General features: G+C 45.1%; 1 protein-coding gene across 1 annotated transcript in view; it reads right to left on the bottom strand.

Moving 5' to 3' along the window:
• AHI1 (Abelson helper integration site 1) overlaps window positions 1-27,060 on the bottom strand; it is a 286,626-nt gene that overhangs the window by 66,351 nt on the left and 193,215 nt on the right. Inside the window, exons 21-23 of the mRNA XM_019527221.1 lie at window positions 18,233-18,298; window positions 15,491-15,653; window positions 12,882-12,985 (exon numbers count right to left, since the gene is read on the bottom strand). Of these exons, the coding sequence (XP_019382766.1) occupies window positions 12,882-12,985; window positions 15,491-15,653; window positions 18,233-18,298 (333 nt within the window). The remainder of the gene's footprint in view (window positions 1-12,881; window positions 12,986-15,490; window positions 15,654-18,232; window positions 18,299-27,060) is intronic.

Here is a 27,060-nt window from a genome sequence, read left to right as displayed (position 1 = left end):
ACTTCACCCCTCCCCCTACCAGGCCCTAGGGCAGCCGTGCACCTGCCAGCCAGGCCCAGAGCACCAGCTGGGGGAAGTTCTGGCTAACCCACTCCTCCTGTGCTTCCCGCTCCAGCCCACCTCCCCACTGCCCACACACCCTGACCCCTTGCCCATCCCCAGCACCACTCCAGGACACACACATAGGTAAAATAGTACAAACTTTATTCATGGAACAAAACCACCCCATCCCCCCCTCCCTCCTCAACAAACACAGCCCCGTCTCCCCTGCCTGCTACACAGTAACCCTCCACCACCCTCCACACCCACCAATTATAAAAAACCCATTCCCCAAACTGCAAAGACACTTCAGGTGTCTGACCCCATCCCTAAGTCCATCTGCAAGGGGCTCAGGGGTGGGGCCACCCAGGGTGGAGGCCTGGTGGCAGGTGGCCAGCACCCTGGCCACGGGAAGTGCCGCCTTGGGTCCAGGGGCTGCGGCAGAGCCCAAGGATGCCTACAGCTGGTAGGCACTGCATCAGCTCCTTGATGATGCTGCTGAGGCCCTGCTGCAGGGCGGCAGGCAAGACCCAGGGGCCCTGCGGGGCCGGGGCGGGGGACCAGGTGCTGAGGAGTGCGGGTGCAGCCTCTGCTGGGAAGCCTTGGGCAGCAAGCTGCTGCTCCAGCAGCGCAACACACTGCCACTCCAAGATCACCAGCTCAGCCCCTTGCTCTGCATATGCCCAGAGCTGCACCTCCTTCTGGGCGGTCCCCCGAGCGAGGGTCTCTGCCTGCCATGCCCGCTGGTTTGCCACCCACCCACCCTTCCACAGCCACCACCAGCTGCTGGAGCAGGCGGGTCCACTCAGGGAACTACAGGCCAATTAGTCTGACTTCAATCCCTGGAAAGATCCTGGAAAGAATCATTAAGGAAACCATTACCAACATCCGAACAGAAGGTAATATTCTGAGAGATAACCAACATGGCTTCATGGTGGGTAGATCTTGTCTGAACAACCTGATCTCCTTCTATGACCAGGTGACGCATCACCAGGACAAAGGAGAAGAGGTGGATATCATATTCTTGGACTTCAATGAAGCCTTTGACCTGGTGTCCCATGATGTCCTCATGGAAAAATTGGGGCCTTGCAGCCTAAACAATTTCATGGTCTGGGGAACTGGCTCTGTGGATGGACCCAGAGAGTGATAGTTGATGGAACCAAATCAACTTGGCACAGTGTAACCAGTGGCGTCCCCCAGGGCTCTGTTCTTGGACCTGCACTCTTCAATGTGTTTATAAATGACCTGGACTCAGGTGTTACTAGCAGACTGGCTAAGTTTGCTGGTGACACCAAACTACGGGGAAGTGCAGCTACCCCAGAGGATAGGTTGGCAATCCATGCAGAACTCAACAGGCTTGGTGGGCAGATCAAAACCAGATGACATTCAGCGCTGAGAAATGCAAGCTGCTCCACATTGGGAGAAAGAACCCCCACCACACTTACAGGCTTGGCAGTGCTATGCTAGCTAACAGTGCATCCAGAAAAGACTTGGGGGTCATGATTGACCAAAAGATGAACATGAGCCACCAATGCGATGACATAGCCAGCAAAGTAAACAAAATTCTGGCATGCATCTTCCGATGCATCTCAAACAAGACCCAGGAAGTCATCCTACCACTTTACTCAGCCTTGGCGAAAGCACAGCTGGAACACTGTGTCCATTTCTGGGCTCCACAATTCAGAAAGAATGTGGAGAAGCTTGAGAGAGTCCAGAGGAGAGCCACGTGAATGACTGGAAGACAAGAGGGCAGGCCTTATGAGAAGAGGCTGAGAAACATGGCACTCTTCGACCTGAAGAAGTGTAGGCTCAGGGGTGACTTGGTGGCAGCCTATAAGTATATAAGGGGTGTGCACCGGGAACTGGGAAAAAGTCTGTTCACCAGAGTAGCCCATGGGAAGACTAGATCCAATGGTTACAAAGTCTTGGAAAACCGTTTTAGGCTGGACATAAGGAAAAACTTCTTTACTGTCCAAGCTCCCAGGGCCTGGAATAAACTCCCCCCGGAGGTGGTGCAGCACCTACTCTGGATTTCTTTAAGAAACACTTGGATGCCTATCCTACTAGGATCATTTGATCCCTGCTGACTGCCTGCTCCTTGGGCAGGGGGCTGGACCCGATGATCTTGATCTAGGTCCCTTCCAGTCCTAAGGTCTATGAAATCTGTGAAATCTATGAAGGATATGGTGGTGGTGTTGCTGGCATCTCTGGGTGGCTCCAGTGGTAGGTGGCCATGACTCTGCAGTAGAGGTCCTGCGGGCCTCTGCAGCAGAGGAACTGAGGGCCCCTGAAGCCTCTCCCCATGTCCAGATGTTGACCCTGAAGCAGCAAGAGATATAAAGCTTTTGTGACAGTTTGCAATGTTTGAGAGATAAGATGCTGTGTTCTAGGGGTCCTGTGCTGCTTGGCCTCAGATCAGAGGGCAGCAGAGTTCAGGAGCCTAGGGACCATGGTAAGCTGGCTGGGCAGGCCTGGGCCCAGGGGGGTGCTGCCTGAGCACCCTGTCCATGCTTACTGCCTGGGGGCCAGTAGCAGGCTGTCTGCCTCCCCTGCTCTCTCCCCAGGGCGGGCCAGGCCAGGCCAGACTGGCAGCTCTAGACCCCACTGGCCCATGCCTCTGCTTTTGTAGGCGCTGTGCTCTGCTGCCACCGAGCCCCTGGGATCAGGGTGTGTGGGGCTCCAGGACAATGGGGATAAGGGGCTGTCTGTGCCCCTGCCCTCCGTCAGGGGGTCTCTCAGGGGAGGCGCCCCCCTTGCTGCGCCACCACTGCCCCATGTGTGTCCCTGCTATGTGTGCCACAGGCAGCAAACAATGGGCTGTTTGTGCAGGTGGAGGACTGCCCCAGCTACTATGCCCTGCTGCTTGCTGATCCTGATGGTGCCCTGGGCACCTACATTCCTGGATACGACAGTGTGGGGGGCAAGTCCAGTTGCCCCACAATGTCTGCCACCATGTGGAGGGATACCTGTTGCAGTGCTACACATCCCTGCCCCCAGCTGCCAAGGAGATCACCACCAGGGTTGATGTGTATTTCAGCGTGTGAGAGGCCTGTGCCCACCCAGCCACAGGCACACAGCCTGCTCAATAAAGTTCTGACCTGTGTCCCACCTCCCTGTGTGCTGTAGGAGGGAACCTGGGGGCAGGGGAATGAGGCTAGGCAGAGCAAGGCTGGGGTTGGGGCCGGGGTCAGAGGCAGGGGTGTGGACTGGGCACAGGAGGGCCCACCCCCCCAGTGTAGGACTTACCATAGGTCCAGGGCTGGAGAAGCTGGCAGCTTGGCGTGGGGCTCGCCATGCCAGGTGGCATCCGGCTGTGCCCAGTGTCTACAGCCTACAGTGCGTTGGGAGCTGGCACCCAGCCAGGGTCTCCTCCCATGGAGGAGCTAGTGCTGCTGGCAGCCAGTGGTGGTGTGGCTGGCTGCTCCTCATAGGCAGCTGTGGGGCGGGGTGCAGCTGAGGCAGCCACTGGCCAGGGCTCGCTGGGCTGCCAGTGAGTGCAGGAGCTGGGGAGAAGTGCAAGGCAGGGTGCTGAAGGTCTGAGGCCCCCTCCCCCCAGTGACGAGTCACTGGAGATGTCAGACTGGGGCGCGGGCGTGACCTCCTGGGGTGTCAAAATGTGGGTCAGCTCCCACATAAAGGGCATGGTCCTGGGGGCCCTACCAGACTGGCAATTGTGGCTGGTCACAATAACGCACTAGGCCCGCAGGGCCTTCACTTTCATAAGGCACTGGCACGCTGACTGGGGGGTGGTCCTGCGTTCACATACCAGCTGCTAGGGCCTCATAAATGTGAACGCTCAAGCACCTGTCCTGGGTGAACTAACTCAGGACATCCTCCCCACCCCACAGTGCCACAAGGGCACGCATCTCCTCCTAAGTCCAGTTGGTGGCCCTGGGGCTGTGAACAGGTGGGTGCATGTGGGCAGGGCCAGGGCTGGACATGGGGGAGGTGGTAGACATTGTCCCCACACTGTCTGACTGGGCCTGTGCAGTTGGTCCTGTAGGGCTGGCCCTAGAGAGTTGGCAGCAGCACCCCTGACTTGGGCATGGCTAGGGAGATGCAGCTGTGTGGCTGCGGTGCTTCACTATGGTCCTGCAAAGAGGGCCAGTACCGCTGGTGGAATCACTGGGCTGGGCAAGGACTGCACCAGAGAGTACAGGCTCCTGAAGTGTGTGCTCCACAGAATGAAATGGTTGCAGGCTTTTCTACCCTGCAGCTGGGGGCAGGAGCCGGGGCCTGGGCTCCAGCTGGCCCACTAATGGCTAGGCAGACTGAGCAGTAACTAATCAGGCATAAATCTGATATCTGTATCATGCAAGTAGCAAATTTATACACACATCACCACAACACACCATATTTACTGCGCAGCACATGTAGACATACACACATACTGTGCAGTAATTTAGGTTACTGTGCATTAAAAGTACACCTGTAGATGTACCCAGTGGTGCTCAAGCTCTAGCCCACAGTCTGGATCCAGCCCACAAGGCCGTGCTATCAAGCTAAAAAATTTGGTGGCACTATTTGGTGGGAATTCTATGAGCCAGACTGTTAGGTACAGCATGCTAGATTAGAGCTGAGCATGGTGGGGTAGAGGTTCTGGGTCACTCCATGGCTAGATCAAGCATGTGGGGTTGAACCCAGGCCAGCGTGGTGGACTGCACCTGTGGACACACTATGTGCACAAACCCCATGCTGGATCAGGGCTGTGGATCAACCCTACATGCAGCATCTGGCCAGTGGGCCAAAAGGTGGAGCATCAGTGGTTTAAACTGTTTTCTTTGAAGCATCTTGGGCTCAATGAACCTTTACAGAATACAGAAGCAGGTTCTGACAAACTCCTGCCTAGATTGCTGGTAGTCAGTCTCAGGGTTAGTGATCTGTCAAGCTGTAGGAACCTACTGGCAGGTCTGCTCTGCAGCCATGAAACTGGAAACACTGGGACTACAGTGCCAGGGGAGCCTGCCTGGTAGGTCTGCTCCAGAGTTGGAAAACCTCCTTCATCTGGTTAAGGAAACTGATATTGGTTTGAAAAAATGGAGACCTTTTATAAACCTCATGGAGTAAAATTAAAGGATTGCATATCGGCAGTTTAAACGTATGTTGTAATTAAAGATCTTTATGACCTAATTTTGTGGGTCAGGAGTTAAGTAATTCAAAAGGCAGGAAAAACAAGGTTGTGCATGAATTTATGCTGTGTATACCAAGTGAAAAGTAGAAAGTACTTGCGGAAAAGGCATCATCACAGCTGGATCTTAAATTGAAACAATGATCCATACTTGCAGAATTATAGTGGCTGCTAAGTCACAAATACTTTGCTAGTCCCAATGATCTGTTCAATGAAACAATTTTAGAGTTCAGACATTATAAGTGTATTGTAACCCAGCAAATAATCCATCTCAATGTCCTCTTTTTTAGATTTCGTTCACTTCTGGAATTCTGTGTAATTCAGGCTTTTCCAAAATTTCCCATGCAAAATAACTGGTATTCTTTGATTATCTCTAACAAATAGTACATTTCTTAAATTCTTTATAAAGTTTAAGAAAAAAACAGAAGGATGAGAAAGCATAATAGTGATGTCCTTGCTGCTGCACAGAAACTGCCACAGTAGATCAGCCAATGGTTGTCCATGATGAACACTTTAAGAATAACTTGCTCAAAAGAAAGTTTAAATCCAGCTCCCTTTGATCCATTTAGTAATTTACTTATGCCCTGAAGTACAGTGGTTTGTACCCCATGTTGAAGAGTGTTTAATTTTTCATATTTTTGGCTCATTATCCAAAGTAACTTGAAAACAAGTGCTTTCAAATAATTTAGGAACTTCTGAAAAAGCTCCATTATATTTTAACCATAATTATATTATGCATACGTGTAATGTAAATATAATTTTTTTTTCTAATGTCAAGTATATCTCATAACAATGAGTTCCAGATATTTACTATGTATTATGTGAACAAAGTACAGTATTTAATTCTATCAAAATTATTACTTTTTAAATTAAAGTTATTTTATTCTTCTGTTAGGAGAGGATACATAGGAATGTCAGTCTTTAATCTCCTTTCTAAGCAAAGTAATTTAATCTTTTCAATATTTCCTTTTTCACAATTTTCTCCAGGCCTTTAACCATCCATTCACCTCTGTTTTTTCTACTAGTCAAGTCAAGTCAAGTCAAGTCAGTCCCAAGGCTGCAGTGACCATTAGGGCATCTTTGATGTAGTAATAACTTTCCTTCATTCTTCCCTGTCTTTTGCAATCCTTGTACAATCAGTCAGTTTTAATCCCACCCAGTTTCTGATGCTGGTGGTCCAGCTTGTCCTAGGTCTTCATCTGTCCACAGCACCTTGCAGGACGGTGTTAGTAAGGGAGCTGGGCTTTTTTGTTACATGTTCAAACCATTGCATCTTTCTCCTTCTTATGATTTTGAGTAAGTATTCATATTTGCCAATTTCTTGTCTGAATTGATCTTTCACAGATTAATTTGTTGTGTGTGCAATGCAGGGTATGTGTGGAAGTCTTCTGAAGCTCTGCATTTCAAAGGTCTTCAAACAAGAATAGCCATCACCATTGAACAACTTGTAAAGCTAAAGAAAATCTGGACTAGCAGCAACATCACAATGAAAATGAAACTCCATCTACTATATGTTGTTGTCATTTCAACAAGTGTTGCGAGGGGGTTGCAATACCTGTACACTCACTAGGGCACTGAGAAAGCGAATCGAGACCTTTGAAATGTGGTGCTTTCTACAACATCTTTTGAAATTGGATGGCTAAAATGAAATGCAGTGATCCAGCAAGAATATGCAATATCTAATGATAGTATATTCTTAATAATATATTTAGGAACATAATAATTGCCATTTACTGGGTCAGACCATATGTCCATGTTGTCTAGTAACCAGCATCACACAGTGGCAGAGAGTGGATGCTGAAAGGGAGAGTGAACAGGATATGACCAGGGTTTTTTCCCCATTGTTGCTCTCTCTGTTTTAGCCTCCAGCATTAGGGTGTAGGAAATTCTAATTCAGAGGCTGTACCCCCTAACTCCAATGCTCATGGGTGACACGTAGGGGGTGCATGCAGGTACACTTGCACCCCCTGAGTGTGACGGTGCACCCCATACAAAAAGGCGCCACCGATATTGTTGGCAGCATCTGTGGGCGGTTGCCACTTGCCACCCTGCCGCCAACAGCGCCAGCAGCATCTGTGGCCAGTCCACGATTGTCACTGGCTGCCGCTGACTCTGCCGGCAGCATCTGCAGGTGGTCACCAAACTATGGTCGGTGCTTGCCACCACGCCCGCCCCCCCCAACCGCTGACAGTGCCGGTGGTGTCTGCAGGAGTGCCCACTTACTGCTGCTATGCTCCCGCTGCTGTACCCCCCCAGCTCCCAGGGGCATGCATCGTTCATGCCAATGCCCAATAGCAAGTGATGATCCTTTCTTCCAAGAATCTGTTCAATCTCTTTTTGAATCTGTCAGCTTTCACAACATCTGGTGGCAATGAGTTCCACACTTTAATTACATGCTGTGTGAAAGAGAACTTCCTGCTGTTAGTTTTAAACTTACCACCTACTAGTTTCATTTTGTGATCCCTAGTTCTTGTATTGTGCAAGATAATAAATAAGAAATCCTTATTGAGTCTCTTTACCATGTAGTATTTTGTAAACACATATCAGGTCCCCTTTCAATGTCTCTTTTCTAAGCCGAATAGGTTAGTCTCCTTAGCCTCTCCTCCTATGGAACCCCTCCATACCACTAATCATACTTGCTGTCCTTCTCGGTACCTTTTCTAGTTCTTCTATATCTTTTTTTGAGGTTTGGGGACCAGACCTAGGCACAGTATTCAAGATGTGGATGCCCCATGGATTTATAGGGGACTTTCCATTTTGTTTACAATTTCCTTTTTAATAATCCCTAACATTTTGTTTGCCTTTTTGATGGCTGCTGAACACTGAGCTGATGTTTTTAGTGAACTGCCCACAGTGGCTCCTAGATCTCTTTTCTGTGTGGTAACAACTAATGTAGAGCCCATCATAGGGCACCTGGCTGGGGTCTTATGACCCCTCCCACCCCCAGTGCTCATTCCTGCCCATGGCGGGGGGTCGGACTCGATGATCTGTCTAGGTCCCTTCTGACTCATTGATTCTATGATTCTATGATAGTTTGGGTATAGTTTGGGTTATTTTTGCTCAGGTGCACCACTTTACACTTATGTACACTGAATTTCATCTGCCACTTGGTTGCCCACTTGCAAAATCATGCCAAATCCTTCTTTAGTCCTCACAGTCCCTGTTGGTCTTTAAAACTTTGAATAATTTTGTGTCATATACAAATCTGGCTACCTCATTATTTCCTCCCTTTTCCAGATCACTTACAAATAAGTTAAATAACACTAGTCCCAACACAGATAGATCCCTGGGAGATTCTGCTGTTTACTTCTTTCCATCCTGAAAACTCACCATTTAAACTCACTCTGCTTTCTATCTTTAAACCAATTTCTAATTCATGCATGGAAATTCCCTGTAATCCTGTGACTATCTATTTTAGTTAAGAGCCTCTGAAGGGGGACCTTGTCAAAGGCTTTTTGAAATCCAAATATACTATGTCAACTGGATTGCCCTGATCCACCTGCCTATTGACATGTTCAAAGAACTCTAGTAGGTTGGTGAGGCATTATTTCCCTTTGACAAAGCCATGTTGGTCCCTCCCCAGCAAGTCATGTCATCCATATGCTAAACAATGTTTATTTTTATTATTGTTTCTGCCAATTTTCCAGGAACAGAAGTTAGGTTCACTGGCCTGTAGTTCCCTGCATCCTCTCTAGAGCCTTTTTTAAATATTGCAGTCACATTGGCAACCCTCCAGTCCTTTCATACTAGGCTGTTTTTAGTGATAGGTTGCATACAGTTAGGAGTTCAGCAATTTTTATTTGAGCTCCTTCAGGACCCTAGGGAGTACTGAGTCCACAGTAATGCCTTTTTATTAATAGTACATAATGCCTCACTTTTTAATGAGGTCTAAAGGTTTATCTACATACACATTCCTACTAGGATCATCCTCAGGCACCAGCATTTTTAATTATAACCAATGATCTTTCCCTAAAACACCACTGAAATGATTACTACAGGAGAAATTCAGATGTTGTTAGAAATGTTTAAATGATTCCTTTTTAACAATAAGGTTTTAAAAATAAACAAATATTCAGGAGAGATTGGTCAGTTGTTCCCCCCCCATAAAGTTTAGTTAATTGTTGCAAATTAATTTTAACTGATATTTATAATTCTACCTGAAAACTGTTCTGATTCAACAATACAATTAGGTTTCCTCTGGATAAAAAGAGAAAACTCAAGATAAACACAAAACCAAACTCTAACAACTTTAGCTAGTACAGATCTTCTCTTTTTCTAATTTTGCATGTCTGATGAACAGAATTGCTAAAAGTGACAGATGAGTATCTGATGGTGATATCTACAGCTGCAATAAAAAGATAGTGTGTGGGGAGGGGTGTGAGGGTGGGCTGAGGTTTTCAAACATCTACCAGGACAATTAACCAACAGACTGATAATACAGATATTGGGAAAATCTGTGCTCGATATAGATAAAGAGAAACTATTCACCTTTGCCTATAACTGTTCCATGGTACGTTTAGAGGACAGGGTATATTTGTATTTAATCCCTTATGAAACATGGTTTTGGCTATGGGTTTCTCAAACATATTCTTATAGTGAAATAGCTATAAAATCAGAAACATGTTTCAGAGTTGCTATTTCTGTTCAACAGAATTAATTATATTTTTTTAAATTTTAATTCTATATAAAATATCTGTACTAATATATGATATACTGGTATTAGCAGTAAGTTGAGTGAATAATTTGTACCGAATAATTTGTTAAATTTTACCTCTGTCTTCCCCTACATTGAATTTATTGCTATACATACAGGTTGCAAACAGGTTTGCAAATATCTGAATCTCAAAATTGCACTATAATGGTAAGTACATGCTTTTTTTTTTCTTTTTGCTGTTCTCTGGATGATTTATATCATGTTTTACCTCTCACAATCAAAGATCCTGGCAGATGTTCAAATGATTTTGCCAAGGGATTTGAGGAATTTTATGCCCTGAAGCAGCCCTGAACCTTGGGTCTCAGACCAGGGGCTGCCTCTGGGGATCAGATGGGGAGCAGCCCCAGGTCTCTGGTATGGACTGGGGAAGCCCTCTGGGGATGGGGCATGGAGCCTGGTTCTCGGTTTCACCCTGGTTCTTGGTTTCTGGTGAAAGTGTGCACCTGGGGACCAGGTTGCTCTCTGGTCATCAGCTGCACGTGTGTTGCTTCTATGTCAAAGCATGAGCAGGTGGCAACCACGGAGCTCCCTGATCCCATGGCTTCTGTGCTGGAGTACATTTAGCTGGGCATTAGGTAGCCTGGGTCCTCAGCTGTTCTTGCTGCAGATCCTGCATTAAGCTGTACAGTGTGGCTTTAAATGACTCTGCACAGGGGAACCCATAGGTTCCCAACACAGGGACATTTAAAACCTCATGGTGCAACCTGATGTTGGGTTACATGCCACACATTCAAATTACAAACCACATTAATGTTTTACATTAAATGCATAACACACCTGTGGCTGGTATGCCATTTTATTGTATCATAAATTGGCTGAACGTGTGTCATGTTGTAATGTCTGCTAGGGCCCAAACATAAAATCTGAACTTCATTTTAGAAAAATATTTTTAATGAGAAATTCTAAGTTAAATTAAATTTATAAGTATTTATGTTAATACATTTTGATTAGTTGAACATTTGTGAAAAACCATATGCAAAGAGGTCACAAACAAGTCTAACTCAAAAATAATTTTAACATTGTAACTAATGGTCTCTGAACTTACTGTCATCATCGTATATTTCCCTTTGCCCAATGACCAGTATCCCAAGGTTCTGACCTCTATTATCTGGAGAAGCAGAAGTCACAGATCTGCTCAACACACCTTTATTTCCAATATCTGAAGGGCAATACTGTATTTTTTCAGTTTTTTCCTCATGGATTTCATTTAACTTTAGTTGAGGCAGACTTGCTTCTTTGCTCCTAAATAAATAGACTGTGAATTCATTCCACTAAGCTTTAAAATGTGTAAGCACAGGAAGACAGGAATGCTACAATTAAATGTACAATACAGTATGACACTCAGCATGGTATGAACTTTGCTACTCAACACATACACAACTTGGAAACACAGCGCTGGTAGATAAAGATGGCACAGAGAGACAAGGGTTTTATTTAATAGATTTCATAGATATTAGGGCTGGAATGGACCTTGGAAGATCATCCAGTCCAGCCCCCAGCCCCAGGGGCAGGAAGTCAGCTGGGGTCAAAGGATCCCAGCAAGATAAATGTCTCTTAAAGGAGTCCAGAGTAGGTGCTTGCACCACATCTGGAGGCAGCCTGTTTCAGGTCTTAGGGGCTCGGACAGTAAAGAAGTTCTTCCCTATGTCCAGCTTGAAATAGTCTTGGAGGAGTTTGTAACCATTTGACCTTGTCATCCCTTGGTGCGCTCTGGTGAACAAGCGTTCCCCCAGGTCCTGATGTACACCTCTTATGTACTTACAGACAGCCACCAGGTCCCCACTGAGCCTGTGCTTTTCCAGGCTGAAGAGTACCATGGCTCTCAGCCTCTCATCATAAGGCATCTCCAGAGCGAGGTTTACAAACTAACCAGTGAACACACACTAATCTAAGTTATCTTGCCTATAAAATGGATGCTTACAAATTTTTTTAATTGTAAATTTCAGCATCATGTAAAATACTCCTGGACAATAGTTTTACCAGAATTAAGAAAATGGGATGGATCAGAGGAAAATATATATAGCCTCTTTTTAAGAGTTTCCCAGTGTCTTTCACTCTTCCAGATTAGATGATGCAAGGGCCAAGTCTGTGGAGTGCCCCTTCCCCAAATCACCTGCATGGTAAACGGGCTGATGGGAGGAGCTTCAGCAGCCTTTTAGTAAAACCACATGTCCTGAATTAACAGGTATAAATATAAAAAATTGCGAAGCGTGCTAAAGAGGTTTTGCAGTCCTTAACAGGTACAGTAATTATTACATGGACTGAAAAACTCTTCACCTAGGCATATAGGGTGCCTGTACATGAGGATGGTGGCTGCTCCGATGTGCTGTAATTATTTGACTGAGTCTGCTGGAGTGTGGTAATTACCATGCTCCAGCAGCTTCCTTCATCTTGTGTATCAGTGTCCCCACACTTCAAAATAGCAGTGGGGGCACTTGAACAAGTTTTAGTTCAAGTGCCTCCATTTTGAAGCATGGTAACTCTTAACACACGAGACACTGGGCATTTTAATCAGAGCAGGTCTTGGAGTCGCTCTAATTAAAGTGCCATCCCTTCACCCACAGAACACATGTAAAAGTGCCCATAATAAGTTTCATTTAAGTCACTTCAAAAATGAGTAATTTTACAGAACAAGGTGGACAGTTATAAAGATACATGTGCCTCGCAGCGGTGTGCTACCCAAGACTGAAAGCTAAATGCCATTAACCAAATAATACAATGTGCTAATTCTTTACAAATTCATGTTTGTGCTCATGCTTCAGGAAGGAGGGGGTTATTTCTGCTCCTTCTGAAGTCAACAGGAGCAGGATTAGGGCTCTGCACTTAATTGCTACATTACACAGCAATTAAAGCCAAATAAAAAAGCATTAAAGCACGCGCTGAAAACACTTCTGTTTTCATGCTTGCCTGATATAATGTCCTAACAGGTAGCTGTTTTATCCAAGAGAAGAAAAAATTCAAATCCATATTTAAAAGAATTTCCTATTTTCAAGTAATTACCCCATGTGGAGTTGGAGATTTTTTTCCTGCTTGTGTTTGTCCACTTGATAGAAGAGGAGAAGAATCTGGCACTAATCCCAAAGGCTGTTCCTCTTCATATTCTGCTGAAAAGATAATATGAGACTAAGGTCATGATCCAGCTTGTCATGAAAATTATGTAATTAAAGTGTGTTTAATACAAATGTGTATTTAATTTGAATGGAAATTAAATTATTATTCAGTTACCAGTAGGACATTCACTAACACTGGTTAAATATTTTTGTAACAGTTTTCACAAAAAAATGTACATTTTTTCATCAAAAACTTTTCCGGGTTTCCTGAAGCCTGTTTTTCAGCAGGATTATGTACATTAACAGACTTCTTATATCTAAATTTATAAATAGATAGCAAATATTTAAAAAAAATTAGACATTTATGGGTAAGAATACCATGTGCACCTGAAGTAAGTATAATTCAAAGGTTATCCAATGCACCATTACAGACTACTCATGATGTTATAATACAGCAGAGTGTGAAATTTAGTGAAATAAAGTTATTTTGAACAATTTTCAAGGTTTGGTATAGTTTTTTTTTCATCTTTCCCAAGCCATATAAGTCTCTGCTGAAGATCAGATGACTGAAGAGTTGATCCCTTTTGATTTGATCAGGTTAAGGTTGTCTCGTCACCAGTAGTAATACAAGTTTAATAAAAGAAAATGAATTAACCTAGCATGCTTATTGTCTTAAGAGACATCACAATGAATTTCTACCTTTTGGGTCTGTGCTTTTAGAATGTGACCAGACATGATGTTCCATCATTTAAAAGTTCAGAATTGACAGTTCTGTCCTAGCGACACTTTGTGTATCCAAATAACAGCTGGGCTCTCGATTTCCTCTGGCCCCTGGCAGATGTTCAAACAATGGTGGAATGGGAACAGAGTGATTTTATGTTGCATCCCAAATATTGAACCTCCTGCCTTGGAGGGCATAATATTCCTCCAGTCCCACTCACACCACTGCTGAGCTGCTCCTGGCCCAATCCTACAAGAGTGCGCTAAAGACAGCTCTGTCTCAGACCCAGGGCTGCCCCCAGCCCCCTGCAGGTTCCCTGAGGTTGCTGGGGCCAGGTACAACAATCAGCTGATTATCAGGCTAATTCCAAGAGTCAAAGCTGGGTGCAAGACCTAGGGACCACGTCTAAGGAGCAGATTGTTAGACCTAGCCCAGACAGCCAAGGCCCCAAGCTGTTGGGACAGCTCATTGTTGGACCCAACCCCAACCCCAACCAAAAGACCCGGGTCCAGTTTGAGACCCAAGGCTGTTGGAGCTGGATCTGACCATCAGGGGATAGCATACCTGAACAATGTTTGGATGTTCTGGGGCACTGGGACCCTGGGATCTGGGAACTTCTCTGCTGCAAGGTCTCCAAGCCCTGGGACTTCTAAAAAGCATGGCTTCCACCTGGCTGCCTGCATGTCAGCATTTTTAAGTGCCTTGCCCTGCAGCTCCCACTAAAGATCAGATAACTGAAGAGTTGATCCTTCTTTGATTTGGTCAGGTTAAAGTTCTCTCATCACCAGTATTAATACATGTTTAATAAAATGATATTAATTACCTGTGAAACTACCTCAATGGATTCCTAATTCTTGGGTCTCCAGCAGCCAGAGCTCCTTGAGTCCTCTACCAGGGAACCTTGTATATCATTCTCCTGGTAGCCGATTTTCAGCATCAGGACTAGGGTTGTCCCAATCCCAGTGCTGACCCTTGTTCCAATGTCATTGCTGACAACTCTCAACATTGGCCTGGGGATGCCACATATTTAATTTATGGTGACATAAAAATGAACCACAAAGATATTACACATTTTTCTATGAAATTAAGTGGCAAACCAGCCACAATGTTATGGTACCATAAATCAGCTGAAACTGTAGCACTGTTACTACACTACCACATTAATCACACGATAACTGTAACATGTGCCAGGGGTTTAAGTCATATGGGAATATTTTAATTTTATTTTGTATTCAGGTTTAGGCTGTATTAGTGTTCTGCAAAGGTTGTTTTAATGATTAAGACTCAGGAGTAAATTCAGAGCTCATACTTGGGATTCTTGCTTTAACTGCTATTTCTTTTTTTATAACCTCAGGATATAATTCAGTTTTCAGGGGATGAAACTTTATCCATTGGGGGTGAGGGAGTGGGAATTGGGACCTGTGCTACTTGCACTGGCAATTTGGCTTAATTGAGGAGCTATTACTTAATGAAAGGCTGAAATGCCTATGAACTGTTTAGATCTTGTGGGAGCCCCAAAGAACTGCCAAGATGGTATGTGAACCAGGTGGTTGCATGTGGTAAAGAGGAGGGGTAGAGGTTGGTAACAGAAGTAATACTGTGAGAACAAGAATGTATCATTGTAGTGTCACTGCATTTCAGACTTAGAAAATGCTACATGTTAACATGCTAAGTGTTTATCTTAATTGAAACTGTTTATGCATTGCAGTGAGTTTTTGACTTCTCATATGTGCACTTTATAAACTTACATATTTGTAGTAATAAGCAGTATAACTTGGTAAAATCTTGGACTATCAGTTAAACCCATACCGGTATACCAGGAAGAGCAGTAAACTTACTTTCACCAGCCACATAATTAGCTGGAAAATAACCTTGCTGTCCATTTGCTAGGCTGCCAAACCACCAGTTATCATTATCTTTGTATAACACTTGGATAATGTCACTGCGATGGATGGTTAGCTCATCTGATCGATGCGCTGTGTAGTCATAAAGAGCCACTACCTAAAAGAGAGATAAGAGCACCACAGCTTTATCACAACCATGCCACAGAGAAAAAAGCGCAACATTCACTTCCTCTTGCAGAAAAGCAGCTGAAACCAAAGCTGCACTTTGGTAAAAGCTGAGGCTGTCTCAAGTTTTGCTAATGGGATCAGGGGTGGTGGGAACGCAGCAGGAGAAGCAAGATAAAGGACTGTGGGATTGCAAAAATGGTAAAGAACATTCAATACACTAAGATTAGCTTCAAAACAGCAGCTGTTAGTTTTATAAGCAATTTACTTATGAGGCAAAAGAAAAAAAACCTCATACATTCATTTTCTCAGAATTGTTACACCACCTTCAGATCCCACTCCATGAGTGTGTGCATAAAGCATATGCATTTGAATAAATGCTCCAACAATGTGATGATTTTACTAGAAAGAAAACTCAGATGGAACAATGTCATTGTATAGCTTTATTCTGACCCTTTCAATTATTTGTAACGTTTTGTTTTGAAACAAATACTTGGCTAAACATTTGTATACTGGACACACATATTATTAACTACAAAATATAACCATTTACTTTGAAACATACTGCACTGCTGCATCAATACTTCACTCCACAGAAATTTTAGAGGTCTCCCCCATGCTTCACAATGCATAGAATATACAGCCATCAATCAGAACCCTTCTATCTGCCCTGAAAATAAAAATATGATGGATCTTTTCTTACTTAGCTCCTACAGCTATATGATCAAGGAACAATTTATATCCCATTTTCATGAACATAGAACAGACGAGAGTAAAAAACACAGAAGGTTTGAAAGGATATTGGACCCCCCATCTCTCCCCTATTCTGTCAAAAATGGCAACCTTATATTGTGCTCTATTTTGCACAAAGTATTTATTGATGAAAGCATACTTACATATCAAAAAATGACCAGGGATACTGCAACAATTGCAAAGTGAAGAGATGAAAATACTTCTATAATCATAAAGTTAATGCATTAGCTTATAACCTGGTCAGCAGAAGAGCATTGAGTAATCAGCTTTGTTCCTGATAGATAGGAATCTATCTAATTGTACTCAGCTGCCCCAAACACAACAGAAAGAGGAAAGAATGTGAATACCTCCTTCTCTATTATAACTCATCTCCTGCATCAGGAAAGCCAACAATATGATCAGAGGTGACCACTGTCACTGTTGTAGTTAGATGGATACAGCTTACATGATCATGTCCAGTAAGGGGTGCTCTAGGAAAGCCTACTTACTGAGAAGTCTCAGGACTCCTTCATAAGATAGTGAAAACCAAGAGGCCATGTAAAGTAAAAGGAATATAAAAATTCAATTGAATGCAAAAAAATGAAAGGCCAGGCCAAAAAGTGTGTGCGCTGGGAAGTGTGGGGGGGTGGCATCTTATAAAGAGTATTTGTATTTCCATAAAAATATTTAGCATTTGTCCAGATTGGAAAAAATAACACTAATCCAGTGGCATCACAAAACTGTAATATACTTTAAAAAAACAGAACCAAAGCAAAGGAAAATGAAGCTAATCAAACACTAGGTATCAGTGTATCCTGTAATGTGATTGGATTCAGGAGATTATGTTATCACTGTTTAAAAACAGAAGTCAAAGTAGTCATTATCTTGAAGATCCCATTAAAGATTTGACTATCACAGCACACAGCAAATTCAAGACTACAAATGGAATCAACAGAAGCATGTAAGTAGCTCACAATGTGGTCCAAAGCCATAGGAATGTCCCTTCATGCTGGGGTTTCAAAAATTTGCTAATGTTACAGACTCTCTGGCAAGTCTTGGCTCAAATTCAAACAAATATAATGCACAGCATATATATCAAAATCATGCCAAACTTGTTTTTTTGAGACTGACATGAAACCACAAGTAACTTGAAAGCTTTGACCTATGTCTGATAGTTGGGGGTCATCTGAACACTGAACTCTGAAGTGCAAAGTTTCTCTTTATGGTTACTTGGGATCACTCTAAAGTTTATGGTTACTTGGGATCACTTTAAAGTTTAGAGTGATCCCAAGTAACCATAACGAGAAACTTGACAGTCCAAACCAGGACTGTTGAGCTCATCTGGCCTTTTGGGCTGAATCTAGACTGTAAAATTTCCCAAAAACCTACAAGCATGACAGTGACGTTAATCCCTGCAGCCACTGGACCTACTGTCTTAGTTTGGCTCCAAAACCCGGGGAATTAACATTGCTTCGGCTTGTCCCCTTTTTCCCCATGCCACCAATTTTAGTCACCAGTGGAAACTAAAAATTCCAATTTCAGCAGCAGGTAATTGTGATGAGGAAGCAAGTGGTGTTAACTCTCTGGGGTTCTGGAGCCGTGTTGAAACAGCGGCTCTAGCAGCCACACAGATTAACAACTGCTGCTACAGAGGCATCCATGGAGGTGGATGGTTCAGACTGCAAGAAGCCCTGTGGGCCACATCACCCAGCTCCAGAGGCTGGATCTAGACTGTGGACTTTATTTTTGACACCTCTGCTCTGAATTAATTAATATTTTCATAAGTACAGATGTAGTGTGGCAAGCATAGGGGTAATGAAAAAATTCCATAATACTCACAGTCTCTTGCAGTGGTGCAGAGCTATTCCCTATTCTCATACATGATGTAGCCAGATAGTCACCACTCTAGAAGAAATAGTTTTACAACATTAACATGGAAACCTTTGGTAAGTACTCATTTTGAAATCTATACTTATTTGTCATGTATTGCAAAAACAATCCACCACCACTAATAAAAAAACAGATGTAACTCTGCACATGTTATGCATATATTGTCATGTTTATATTCTATTATAGTAACTTTGTTTATTCTTTATCTACATGCCCTCATTAGTATGTGTATTTGGAGGTTTGGGAGGTACTTGGGTTTGATTTTTACTGTTTGGGGTGGGGTAAAGTATGCAAATGTAAAGAGCCAGGTGGATCAGATCTTTGTGTCCATAGTCATTTCACAGAATCATAGAAAATTAGGGAAGGAAAGGACCTCAGGAGGTCATCTAGTTCAACCCTTAGCTCAAAGCAGGAGCAGCCCCAATTGGATCATTCCAGCCAGGGCTTTGTCAAGCTGGGCCTTAAAAATCTCCAAGCATGGAGATTCCACCACTGCCCTAAGTAACTTGTTCCAGTGGTTCACCATCCTTCCGGGGAGAAAGTTTTTCCTGACATCCAACCTAAATCTCCACTGCTACAACTTGAGACCATTGGTCCTTGTCATGAATGCCATGTGCCCCTGGAGGCTGGGAGCACACGGCAACTGCCCACAGGTGGCAGCAGCTGTGGCAGGGGTGTGGCTGCAGCAAGCGGGGAGCTCCCACAGGCAGCTGCAGTGAAGTCGATGGTTGGGGTGGTGAGCACTAACTGGCAGTCAGTGTCCACCCGCAGACACTGCCAGCAGCATTGGAGGAGGCTAGCAGCGACTGGGGACCATCCATAAACATCACCAGTGGTGTCAGCAGCAAGGGGAAGGAGGGGAGCGGTGACCACCCGCAGGCGCTGCTGGCAGCATTGGTGGCATTTTTTGCAGGGGGTTCACCACTCAGCTCAGGGGGTGCACATGCACTCGTGTGAATCTCCTATGTGTCGCCAATGCTCCTTGTTCTGTCATCTGTCACCACTGAGAACAGTCTAGCTCCATCCTCTTTTGAACCCCACATCATGTAGTTAAAGGCTGCTATCAAAGCCCTTCTCTGTCTTCTCTTCTGCAGACGAAATAAACCCAGTTCCCTCAGCCTCTCCTCAGAAGTCATGTGCCCCGGCCCCTGAACCATTTTCATTGCTCTCCAACTCTCCAACTTTTCCACATCTTTTCTATAGTGAGGGGCCCAAAACTGGACACAGTATTCCAGATGTGGCCTCATCAGTGCAGAGTACAGCAAAATAATTACTTCCCTTTATTTGCTGGCAATGCTCCTACTAATGCAGACCAATATGCTGTTAGCTTTCTTGGCAACAAGGGAATACTGCTGACACACATTGTTCACTGTAACCCCCAGGTCCTTTCCTGCAGAACTGGTGCTTAGCCAGTCAGTCCCCAGGCTGTAGCGGGGCATGGGATTCTTCCATCCTAAGTGCATGGAATTGTGGAGTTGGGAAAGGGACAAGAAAAACCTGCTATTCTAGACAAGAATAACTCCTTTGATGCCATTGTAGGCCATCAGATCTTCAGAGCAAAAGTGCTTGTCTGCATAAGTCCCTATTGTGGGTTCAGATGAAAACCCACAAAGAACTGAAATCACTGAGCCTGCTGTTGCTGGGGTCAGGGTGTAAAATAGCTGAGAGGTTGCATAAGCAACCTGAAGAGAAACAGTGACCCTCAGAAGCAGTGAGGAGCAGCAGATTCCAGAGGCTGTGCTGCAACAACAACCAGCAGTTGTGAGGAGTAACAGACCCCTGGAAGCAGTGTGGTGTTAATCTTGGCAATGGCAAGGAGCAGAAGGACCCCCCCCCGCAAGAGCACCACAGTGGTCCCCAACAGAGGAGATGAAGGAGTGGTGATCCCCAGCAGTGAACTGGTACAGAATTCTAATGTGGGCCTACCCAGCACTTGTCACTTTAGTGAAGTTGGTAGAGCCCCCATTGCAGAATGGCAACTCCTAGTGGCAAGGAGCATCAGAGTCCTCCAGGGTAGGTCTCCCTATCTAGCACCTGTCATTTTTGGTAGACCCCAAATGGCAGTTCTAGGAAGTATCCCTTCTCAACAGACTGTGCTAGGAAGTAGCTCCCCCGAGTTGTTTTGGCAGTGACTGAGAGAGATTGCTAGGTTTTTAGGGGTTTCAGTGAAATTCGGGGAGGGGGGAGGTTGTGTATTTGTCCAGCTTGCTCCTTTAATAAACCCTGTTATAGCTAATATTGTTTGAAAGTGGGGAAGTTTGTTCACTTTGGAACAGCCAGGTAGCACTTACTTTCCCAGGTTGCTGAGTGAGGGCTTGAGTCAAGTAGAAAGCTTGTGGAAAACTCCTAAATTTAGACCCAGCCCATATTACTGTCGTCTAGTGCCTGACAGAAGAAGGGTTACACAAACGAATGCACATCTTAAATTTGATGCTGCTTTATTCTCTCAATATTATTTCCAATATGTTCTCTTAGTCAAGTTTTCCAAAAGGTCACCATTATCTAAATCTCTTGGAGAATCTGTGGCCTTCTCCGAGTTTTCTGTTTCCCCAGAATTCTAATACATTTTTCTAAGACAAGTAGTCTTAATTCAGAAGAGGGTTCCTACAAGATTACAAAACCTAAGCTCTCAGTTCATCTGATATACAACAAATACAATGCAACCACAGTTTCCATAGTAACCACACATTAAAACACTATCAAAGCAAGCAATTCTTTTAACTTATTAGCATTTATGTTCCTGCTACTTACTTGCTACTTAACATTTCTGTAATGTATGCATGCATAAAACCTGACTGGGTAAGTATACAAATGCTGAATACAACACACATGAACTGCAGCATAGCACATGTAGCTTGTACAGTGGCCTACTCATTAGTTAGCGCTGTCTTGCAGGTTTCAGCATATTCTTAATCTTTTTTCTCAGACTAAGGCTGAGAAGACTGTTCAGCCAGTGTACTTAGCCTGTAGGTTAGGAGTGTCTCTTATTACTCAAAAATGATTCATCGTGATTATTATTAATATTATCTGGGTAACCAGTTAGTGTACTTACATGACTACCGTACTACTTCAGAATCTCAATTTTTAAAGGTATTTATGGGTTCTAAAGAAGGTCTCATTAAGTTCTCCTTTGTGCCCAAAAGCTTGTACAGAACAATTTAGACTGTAGACTGGTCTAGGCCAGTACCCTCCAGTTTAATGGAGAGAATCTCATGGGAAACAGAATCAAAGGCTTTACTGACGTAAATGATATCAACCTCATGTCCCTTGTCCAGCTGGTTAGTTACCCAGTCATAAAAGGACACCAGGTTTGCTAGGCATGACCTACTCTTGACAAAGCCATGCTGGTTGCTTCTTAATACCCTGAGCTTGTAATTGATGACCTCCTTAACAATTTTTTCAAAATTTTTCTTAGGACCAGTCAGACTGACCAGTCTATAGTTTGCAGGGTCGTTCCTCTTGCCTTTCTTAAAGATAGGTACCACATTGGCCCTGTTCCAGTCATTCCAGACCACTCCCAGCTTCCACGATTCCATGAACAGTTTCACTAGAGGCCCTGCTATGATTTCAGCTAGTTCTTTCAGGACTCTCAGATGCAGGTCATCTGGCCCAGCAGACTTGAAAACATCCACATGTTCTAAGAGTACCCTTACCTGTTCAGGACTGATTTAATGTGGTCTGTTGTCTTCCCCATATTCCTTGGGCCTCTGGACAGGTGAACAGCTCTTGTCTGATTTCAGGAATACCAACGTGAAGTATTTAGGAGCTCTGCCTTTTTGCAGGGATCAACTGTGGGCTGTTCCTCTGTATTAAGTAGGGGTCCTACAGTGGAGCTTGATCTTTTTCTTGCTCCTTAGAAGGACTTTTTGTTGTCCTTTATTTCAGTTGCCAGATTGATTTCCATGCCTGCCTTGGCTTTCTGTGTCTCACACCTGCAGATTCTTGCTATATAAGTATATTCCACTCTGGTTGCTGAACCATTTTTCCATTGCTTATATGCTTCTTTTTAATTTTTCAATAGTTCCCCAATATCCCTATTGAGCCAAGTGGGTCTCTTGGCTCCTTTCTCACTCTTTGACTGCGTGGGAATGGCCGCTTTGTGAGCAGTAAGAATTGCTCCCTTGAGGAAGCACCACCATTCCTGAACTCCCAAATTCTCCAGTTGCTGGTGGCAGAGGGCTTCTCCAACTAGACTCCTGAGTTTGCCAAAGTCTGCTCTTCTGAAGTCTAGAACTTCTGTTTTACTAACTGAATTCCCAGGCTTTCGGTGGATGGTGAACCTAATTAGATCGTGATCATTGTCACCCAGAGTACCTCCAATCCTCAGGTCACCTACCATGACCTCCACTTTGGTCAGCACTAAGTCCAGAGTGGGCTTACCCCTAGTAAGAAACAGCCTGGAGAGAATCAGCCTGTGTCAAGAACAGGACATCAATAGCTGCCAAGAAGTTAGCTGACCTACTGGAGCTGGCTGAATGGTCCTCTCAACAGATTTCATGGTAGTTGAAGTCATCCATGACAACCAGATCTTTAGTGCTGGCTGCTTCAGTCTGGTCACTGGAGAATGACTGATCGTTCTCCTCTTCTTGGTATGGAGGCATATAGTAGACTCCAACCATCAGGACTCTCTCCTGAACCCCCTTGTATCTTGACCCGAAGGGTCTCAAGGGACCTCTCCCTACAATCAAACGTGACCTGCAGGGAGGGGTTCTGCTCCCTGCAATCAAACATGACTTGTAGGGACAGGCTTCACATAGAGAGCCACACCTCCTCCCTTCTTCCCAACCAAATCCTTCTTATAGAGCCTATAGCCCTCAATATCCACTGCCCAATCATATGCGTTATTCCATCAGGTCTCCGTCAACCCAATGAGGTTAAATTCCTTTTCTACCAGGAGTGCCAGTTCATCCTGTTTATTAACCATGCTTCTGGTGTTCCCATAAAGACACCTGAGTTCTCCTCTAGCCACCTCAGGTCTTCTGTTACTCTGCAAGTGTCTCAGGGCGTTAGTGCTCATCTAGGTATCCACTATATGGATGCCTTCCCCTGGGTCATCATGGCTAGAGGAGTCATGTACACCAGTGGAACCTTCCCTCTCTCTCCCAGACATGCCTAGTTTAAAGCCCTAGTTTAACGTAAGTTGGAAATTCTTGTAGAGAAGAGCTTCTTCCCTCTGCCTGTGAGGTGAATACTGTCTCTTGCATGTAGACCACAGCCATAGAACTGCATACCAAATTGAAGGAATCCAAAGCCTACATGGTGACACCATCTTCGAAACCTTTGGCTGACCTCCTCAATGCACTCCTCCCTCCGAGGGCCACAGCCTCTAACTGAGAGGACTGAGGAGAAGACCACTTGTGCTCCTAGTTCCTTGAGCTTCACCCCCATGGTCTAGTAGCTGCTCATGATTCTCTCCAGGCTGTTTCTTGCCATGTCATTGGTGCCCACATGGACAAGGAGCAGGGGGAAGTGGTCCATAGGGTGGAGCAGCTTAGGGATCCTCACCGTAACATCTTGGATCCTGGCTCCTGGAAGGCAGCAGATCTCGAGCAAGGGGGTCTGGATGACAAATGGCTCCTTCTGTTCCCCACAGCAGGGAGTCTTTCACGACAATCACCCTTCATTGCTTCCTTGGTGGGGGTGGTCCTGTCTTCGGTGCAGAGGACATAGATCCCCATCCGTCGATGGTGTGAGGGCTGCATGGCTGCAGGGCTATTGGTGGAGCAACTGACACACATCATGGCTTTGAGCCAGACACAACAAATTTCCACTGAGCCTTGGTTGGGGCATCTTGGTCAAACCTGCTTTTCTGCCTGGTCTCTGTGACGTCCTTCTCCAGGTGCAGGGTCTGGCAATAAGGGTCAAGCTCTGCTTCATGTTCCCTGTTGATTTTCAGCCTGTTTGCCTCATCCTGGAGCTCCCTCACCCAGCCCTCCAGAGTCTCCATCAGCAAGCACATCCCACAAGTGGGAGTGCTTGTGCCCCAGATCCCAGTATCCAGCACACATGCCAGGCAGCCTCTGCAGCCTGGAGGCAAGGGCTACATCTATGTGAAGGCCGGAACCATAGATTCCATCTGGGTAAAGCCCTCCGAGGTACCAAGGGGGGTGGCCCATCCAGACCAGGAAGCCTAGGGGTGTAGCACATACTCATCACCATATTACAGGGCATACCCTATTCACACGGTTCCTTAGGTGCTTGTTTAAGTAGGAGACCAGGTGGGTAATTACCCCCATGTGGTCCTCACCAGCTGCTGTTGCTGCTGCAGTGTCTTGGTAGACAAGCTCAAGTAGCTGCCTGCAGGGGGATCCCCTGGCTTTCCGGTTTCCCGAGCAGCTGGGGGATTCCCCAGATCCCTCCCTAGAGGGTTGGAGGGCTGGTCCCTTGTCCCCTTTACCTGAGATCCACTGCTGGAGGTCTATCCCTTGGTGTGGGGAGCTTTGGCTGCCTGGGGGCGCAACAGGTATGAGGTGTGCCATGCATCTCTGCCGGGGGGCAACTCAGGAGTGAGAGCGCTTGCTAATGACTCTTTCGCATGCCCTTCCATGCAAACTTCTGTGCTAACTCACATGCCGGGCCAAGAGCATGCCTGTTTGCTCACTTTGTTCATGCACTCTGTTCGTATGGCTCCCTGGGGGTTGGGCTAAGTAGGAGCTGCGGTGGGGGAGGAAAAGTGGGAGGGCGTGATCCTACTCAGCTATACTCAGCTGCATCCCACCACTGCTCCTAGCTACCCGCCATGGTCTCTGGTTACCTCTTGGCTCTGCGTTGGGGGTCTGCCAGAGGGTCTGCCAGGGTTCTAAAGCCCTCAGGGGCATGATGGGCTTCCACCCGTGCGTCTCTGCTAGACAGCTGGTCCCAACTAAAGTTTTTTTTCAGTTGGGACCCTTTTAAAAGTTTAAATCTCACAGACTCTCAAAGAGGTGGCACAGGGCCCCAAGGCCAAAGCCCAGCATGCAGGAGTGGTCTGAGGCACAGTGGGGCCCCAGAGCTTGATCTCAGCAGATGGGACCAGGCAGGGGTACTGTGGGGCCCCAGAACCTAATCCTGGTACATGGGGTTTGGCAGTGGTGACACAGGGCCCTTTCCTGGCTGGTTGAGTGGGTGCAGAGCCTTAGGGCCTAGGGTTGCCAACCCTTCTGGACTGGCCGGGAGTTTACCAAAATTGGCATTGATCTCCCGGTGACTACTGAAAGCAATCCAGGAGATTTTAATAGGGTATTTTGATGCTGCATTACATCATGTTGGAAAAAAAAATCCTGGAATAGCTTCAGAGAGCTGGCAACCCTACCAGGGCCTGATCCATGGCATGGAGCTCTGGAGCCTGATGTGGTCTGTGAACTGGCCCCTCTCTACTCATCTGGCCTGCGGAGCCAAAAGTTTAAACTGCTCACTTAGCAATATTCTGGTTGTCAAGCTAATCTGGCTACATGTGGCTTAGTCTGCACTATTCCAGGTATAGCTGACTCCTCCAACTTAACCAGGCTTTTAGAACTGTACTAAATACTGGCACTTAGAAGTGGCTGAGCACAGAGATCAGCCAATTTTTCAGAGTGGTGGGCTGAAATATAGTCCAACGCGGTGGGCCAGAGTTTCTGACTCAGCCACTGCTGCTTCCCCCTGGCACCAAAGTGCCACCAATACACATGCAAACCAAACACATCAGAATACCCCCCATTGCTGAAATACTACCAATATCTGAGCTTTGGTTGGTGGGCCAGATGGTGTATATTTTACCATCATATTCTCGTATGGTTTAATCAGAAAAAAAATAGAGCGCATTTGTCAGACAACCAAACTTACTGAAATGTATGTTTCATTCCTAAAAACAGGATAACTATGGAGCACATAGACAATAAAACAGAATTATGCAATCTGGCAGAGAAAAAGACTTTAGAGTTTCTAGTTTTTCTCCCTTTTAAAGCTGATTTTTTTTTCTTACTGTACATACTCAAAGTTTTGTACTAACTTTTTAAAGATCCAGGCAATGAAGCTTACACTGAGTTCTTCAAAGCCTATTCCAGTCAACCCTGACCCACAAACCCCATAGTTTGGCCAGGTAGTTATCTTTTCTTAGTTTGTTATACAGCTTCCAACATTTCTATCTGTTATTTTACACATACATTTTAGATTTGTTTTTACAAGCATATTAAACTATTTTTCAAAATTAATTATCTTTTTTATTTTTGTATCTAAGTTTCTAAGCTTTCTGGACTCCTTTGTATTACTACTTTGTCTTGGCCACTGTTCGAAACTCCTCTCATACATATAATGTGTCCACATTACACGATTATGCATTTATTTTTGATTAACAGATATTAAACCCAGCATTCTAGAATATGGATTCCTCCGGTACTGCATCTGTCTGACATCTGACATCCTTAAGCTCTTCCCAATGTTCCTGGATGTCTTTGATGTCATCAGGTCAGAGAGCCTCTCAGTAAGGCACCACTGAAGAACCTTGTCTCTAACTTGGCTTTGGAGCGCACTGATGTTAAATCTCTTCTGCATTCCTTTTGGCTGTTTACGGTGTTGTGGTGCAAGGTGCATATCCATGATTGATCTGACTAAATGGTGATCCATCCAGCAGTCATCTGCACCTCCCAGGACTCGTGTGATTTGGACATCGGTACAATGGGCAGGCTCTGACAATATAGTCAAGAAGATGCCAGTGATTGGAGTGTGGATGTTTCCAGGTGGTCTCATATTTGTCACTCTGTCTGCAGGTGGTATTCATGATGAGCAAGTCATGCTCTGCACATTTGCTGAGGAGAAGG

Source organism: Gavialis gangeticus, unplaced genomic scaffold (assembly GCF_001723915.1).
Source record: "Gavialis gangeticus isolate Ggan-Ray unplaced genomic scaffold, GavGan_comp1, whole genome shotgun sequence".
NCBI classification, from domain to species: domain Eukaryota; kingdom Metazoa; phylum Chordata; order Crocodylia; family Gavialidae; genus Gavialis; species Gavialis gangeticus.
The sequence above is the reverse complement of the archived record's forward strand: the minus strand, read 5'-3'. Positions and strand labels throughout refer to the sequence as shown.